Below are 5443 nucleotides of genomic sequence, written 5' to 3'. Positions count from 1 at the left end.
CCTTTGAAAGGGTGGAATGGTGCTGCGAGCTGGGCTGCAGCTGTGGATGGGGACCCGTGAAGGCGTTTCAACCCCAAATGTGCCTTTTAAAAGGTCAAAAGTATTACAAAGAGGTTTGTTTTAGTGGAGGAAGTTTTGGTGTTATGATTATTCTAGCAGGGTGTTGTGGCTTCACAGGGTTGGGTTGAACGTGTGTGTGTGCAGGGAGAGCCACTGTCTTCTAAGCCAGAGGTTTAATTAGGCACGACAGGCAAAGGGTAGAGAGAGAAACCACGGTAAATCCCCGCAGTCTGAACCACAGCAGGATATGGCCTGAGGGGTGCCTCGTCCTGCAGCATGGAGACCAACACCGAGCGCCCCGAGCTGCAGGGTGAGCACAGGGAACACTCTGCGGGGTCAGACCTGGAGGGCTTTGGGATTCAGTCAAAGCGTTTCAGCCTCAGCTGATGAACAGCCTGTGTTCTGGGGATCCGCTGGCATCATTAGGAGCAGCTGGGAGGGCTCCTGGTCAGGCTGGGGATGGCCTGCAGAGGGGAGGCTGCCCGGCTGGGGAACACCCTGCAACTCTTTCATTTTAAGGTTTTTACGTTTTTTTCCAATACTGCTCTTTTGCTTATGAGTTTTCCTTACACAAGAGAACAAAGCAGCAGTTTGCTTGCAGGAGGGCACCTCCTATGAGTAACAAACCTGCGGGAAGGATGGAAGCGGTCTGTGTTGTTGGGTGACAGGAACAGCTTCGGGATGGGCTCGTGGAAGAGTTTCACTGTGCTCAGCAGCTGTGTGAAGCTGCCCTGTGTATGACGGTCAGTGTCACCAAGGGGCTTCCACTGGTGGTTCCTCAGGTGGCTTGGTCTCTTCACAGGAGATCCCTTCTGTAGGATCGTGCCGACACCCCCCATCCCCACGCCAAAAATAGCACCCAGAGATGAACCAGCATCATTCAGAGCGTGGGAGCTAAAGCACGTGGAGTGAAGGGACTCACCCAGGGGTGTGTGGAGAGTCCGTGGCAGAGCTGGAGAGGACCCTCCCATATTGCCCGATCCTGGGGCTCTGTGCACGTGCACCCTAATGCTCAGCACTGCGCGGCCAAGCCGCTGGCTGGATTTCACCAAGTCTTTAGCACACATGTTTACGCTTTTTGTTCTCACATCAGGCTTTCAAGGGAGCCCTGATGAGCTCATACTGGTGCTCGGGGAAAGGCGATGTTATCGAAGACTGGTGCAGGTGTGACCTCAACGCCTTCGACGAGAACGGACTCCCGAACTGCAGCCCTCTCCCTCCTCCTGTGTACGTATTGGTGCGAGTCTGTCCCACGGGTCACAGCCCCCTGGCACCAGCCCCTTCCCTGCAGGCTCAGCCCATGGGCACCTCCTTCCTCCCACCACTGGGGCCGCAGTCCAGTACTCCTCACTGTGTGACTGATGCCTTTAGGATATCCTGGCTCCAGCTGTGGCCCTGGAAGGTTTCCTTATAGATTTTCATCACCTGATTAGCAGGGCTTGTAGAATGGGATTTCAAATGCTGAAAGAAATGGAATTACAGTGCAATTCATTGTGACTTGTCAGAGCAAGAGCAAATCAGGAGCAAACTGATGGGGAATTAGCTGAGAACACAGGAAGACTGGCTCCAGTGAGCCCCAAGGAGCAGAACACCTTAGTGAGCCAAAATCCTCAGAGGGGCTTCATTTCCCGTCCTGAGTTCAACAAACATGCTTGCTTGGAGCTGGACTCCCCGTAGCCCTCTAGTTCACGTTGTCACGTACCCTGGTACAAAAAGAGCGGATGCCTTTGCACTGGCGCAGGCAGGAGCACAAAGCTGCTCTGCCTTCGCTGCTGCTCGTGTGCTCCCTGATCCGGGCAGGAGCTCCTGCCCAGCTGCCCTGCTTCAGCTGCTGCTCACACCCATCTGACGCTCACTCACTCGCAGCTGCCTAAATCCACAGCCACATCTGCCCCTTCCCTCCCTCCCACCCACCCTCTGTTGCTGTTGCTCGCTGGCCGTGCAGACCAGCTCCTCCTCTCCTGTAGACTCAACCCTGCTGGACTACATAAAGGTTAAGGTGGATCTTCTCCTTTTCTTGTGCACCTTGGTTCTTGGTCCTTGGTTCCCCATGGATTCTCACAGGAGATGAAGGCTCCTTTAGGTGGAGTATTTGGGGTTGCATGGTTGTGATTGTATGACCTAGGCTTTTCCAGGGGAAGGTAAGGACACACATTGCACTAGGCTGGACCCAACTGACCTTTAACTGGAAGTTCTTCCACACTCATCAGCCTGCTCTCCCCTTGTGCCCCCTGTCCTTGTGGGTCTGTGTGCACATCCCTGGGTGTCAGTGGGAGCCCTGCCTGGCAGTGTGCTGCTTGTGGCAGTGGATTCCTTCCCAGAAAAGAGCTGGTGCCTCACTTGGTTCCTTTTCTGTCTCCTGCCCAGCCTGCGGCTCTCCCCCAACGTGGAGCCCTCCAGCACCGTGGTCTCTCTGGAGTGGCTGGACGTGCAGCCTGCCATTGGGACGAAAGTGTCTGACTATGTCCTGCAGCACAAGAAGGTGGACGAGTACACAGACACGGACCTCTACACAGGTGGGTGCGTCTGCCAAGGGCAAGCTCCTCTTGGTGCAGAGGGTGCACAGGATGCTACATGTACCCTGGCTGGGAGCTGCTGCTCTTGTGGAGGACAGTCCATACAGCCGAGGTGTTATGTGAGGTATCAAAACTGCTCCATTCAGGAGAGGTGTCTGAAGGCTTCTGCAGACATGGGTATTTGAGGGGAGGGGGAAAGACAAAAACACAGTGTGGCAGAAGGAAATGATTTGCCCTTCTTTGGGTAGGAGAGCTCCAAGTTGGAGTGTCTGACTGAAGTGACTGTTTGATCTGATGAGTCTGGAATGCTGCAGGATGGTGGGTGTAGGAGGAAGGTCAGCCCTCAACAACTCCGGGGCTTTACTGGTCCGTTCCAGTGAGTACTGCTTTGCATGCTAGCTTTTGAAAGGACACTTTAAATTGTCTTGCACACCTATTGAAGTAACTCAAAGCCTGCAATATTTGGGGAGATCATTTTAGGAGCACAGAATTTTTCTGGGGAACATGAAACTTCCCTGAGCTGGAGTTTGGTTCCAAGCTCAGGCTTGGACTGAGCAGTCTGTGTCTTGCAAAGGCTTTGTCAGCAATTCAAGCCATGCTCCAGGAGCTGCTGGGTGAGGTGGAGGGGTGTGAAGAATGGGATTTGATTTGGGTGAATCAATGATGTATTTCAGAAAAGAGCACTTGAGACGTTGAGTGATGCTGCTGCTTCATGAAAGGCCAGGAGAATCCTCCTAGTGCTTTTTGCTTGAGGGTTTTGGATGTAGTTTGTTAAAGGAGCTCATGTGACATGTCAGGGGCAGCTACTTTTGTTGTCTGAGCCTGTGAAGGTTCCTTCCCCCATGTACCGGCAGTACCTAATTTCAGCCCCTTCTGGGTAAGGGAATGTAGGAGGAAGGTTTCCACCTGCTTTTGGAGCAAAGCTCTGCACAGCTACTGCTCTGGGTGATTAAAAACCTGATTTGTTTTAAGGTGGAGTCTGGTGAGCTTATGTGAGGTGTGGGTGTCCGGGCTGCCTGCCAGGACAAGAAACCAGACTGAAGGTGTGGACAGGGCCGGTGTTGGAGGGAGGAACCTCACTGCGCTCGTACAGGGTCTTGCAGGGGCTTCCCGGATGTCCTGGCAAGACGTTTGTCAGTGTTTCCCTGTTGGGAAGGCAACCTTGAGAATGTCATTCAGAGCTCGATGGGGAGTTGCACACAGGTAGTCCTTAGGTCTTGGTCAGAAGCTTTCTCAACTTGCAGTGGTGGCTTTTTTCTTCTCCTCGTTAATTTTGTAAGACCCTCCGAGCCAAGCCCTCACTGCTGTGAGCTGCCACAAAGCAAACTGCTGCAGCTCACAGCCACAGACAGATTTGCACCCTCTCTGTTCGTCTCGGGCCCATCTGCTCTGCTTCTGCAGCCTCTCTTACCACCCTATCCAAAATCTTTGTGCTACAAGAGCTGCGCTTTTCTTTCCAGAGAGAGCCAGACCCCCTCATCCTGGGGGGTCCCAGCTGTTTGTGTAGACCCCTGTGAGGAGGAGCTCTGGTTCCTGGCTCGTACACCAGTCCTGTCCCACAGGAGCTTTCTCCTACACCTTGCCAGCATCAATTTCCAGAGCTGCCCGATGTGACCATGGCCCCTGGGTTATGTTTGTAGTTTCCCGACGTGTTCTTTATCTTGGAGGGGCACCCTCCAGTAACGGAGAAAGAAAACAAGCCACCAAAGGAGGGGCTTTGTTTTGGATGGGGATTCCAGATTGCTCACACATCGGTCAGGTGAGGCCAGACCGGGGAAACATGGGGTTTCTCCTTTGAAGTGGCTGGATCTTTGCCTGGCAGCCAGAGTAGGAAATACAGGTTATTATTATTATTTTCCTTTTATGACTGCCATGTGTTTGACAGGCGATTGAATTCATTGTGGGGAGCTGCCCTCCCCTCTCCCTGCTCTGGGGGACTGTTTGAGACAGAATGACCTCATTAACAATTAAAGAGAAAAAGCCAATCCTAAATCTCACCCTTTTTTCCAGGTTGTTTATAACCAAACAACATTCCTGCCTTCATTCCTTTTTTACCCTACAGGCCCCTAACGCCAGATGACTTGATTCTTGCAAATACCTTGTGTAGGGTTGCAGAGATTGCTACAGCTCTCAAAGGCTTCACTTGGTACCATGCTTCACCCAGCCAAAAATCCTGCCATGGGTATCCCCCTCACCACAACCACCACCCACCCCTCGTGCTGCACCGTGTCTGAGCAGCATCCACAAGAGCATTAATTCAGCCCCAGAAGGGGGAAGCTTTGGGAGGGGGTTGTGGAGTCTGAAGTGGCTTTTGATGGATATTAGCAGATCTTCCATCCCCATCAGTCTCCTGACAGGTAGGAGCAGGTTGCTGCTGTTGCTGGGAGGTCCAGCACAGGTATTTGCAGAGCCCAGTGCTGGGCTGGCTGGATGCTGCAAGGTTTGAGGGCTCTTGAGGCGGCTGTCATTCATCCCTTGGAGCTCTCGAGTTTAAGTGTGAGGGTTATTTGTGCTTTGGGGAGCGGGCGGGGGTGGGTGTTGTTGGTTTTATTGCAGTTGTAGTAATTTCTTATTTGGATTCCTGGCATTGGCTGGGGCTAGAGCTATGCCAACCTGCTCTCCAGCCCCATGGCAAGCTAGAGATGGTACCTGCCCCCTGCCTAGCCTGCCTTCTGCCTTCCTCTGGCCCCCCAGAAGCTGCCGGTCTCTCATCCTTGAAAACTCCTTGGCCTCTCCCTTGCTTTGCAACTGGAAGATGTAGCCTTTCCCTTGAGCCAGAAACTATTTGCTCCTCTTCTTTTCGGAGCGGAGCCGGGAGGGAGTTTTGAGGCTGGTTTTACGTGCATTCCTTCTGCTCCCCGCCCAGG

At 53.1% G+C, this 5443-nt stretch overlaps 1 protein-coding gene across 1 annotated transcript in view; it reads left to right on the top strand.

Moving 5' to 3' along the window:
• LOC104500622 (astrotactin-2-like) overlaps positions 1 to 2576 on the top strand; it is a gene marked incomplete at its 3' end in the record, with an annotated part of 11319 nt that extends 8743 nt beyond the window's left edge. The window contains exons 2-3 of the mRNA XM_010144291.1: positions 1154 to 1287; positions 2428 to 2576. Coding sequence (XP_010142593.1) covers positions 1154 to 1287; positions 2428 to 2576 — 283 coding nt within the window. The remainder of the gene's footprint in view (positions 1 to 1153; positions 1288 to 2427) is intronic.
• Positions 2577 to 5443: the final 2867 nt, after the last annotated feature.

This window comes from Buceros rhinoceros, unplaced genomic scaffold (genome assembly GCF_000710305.1).
Source record: "Buceros rhinoceros silvestris isolate BGI_N320 unplaced genomic scaffold, ASM71030v1 scaffold40189, whole genome shotgun sequence".
Classification (NCBI taxonomy): domain Eukaryota; kingdom Metazoa; phylum Chordata; class Aves; order Bucerotiformes; family Bucerotidae; genus Buceros; species Buceros rhinoceros.
This window is presented reverse-complemented; position numbering and strand designations above follow the sequence as displayed.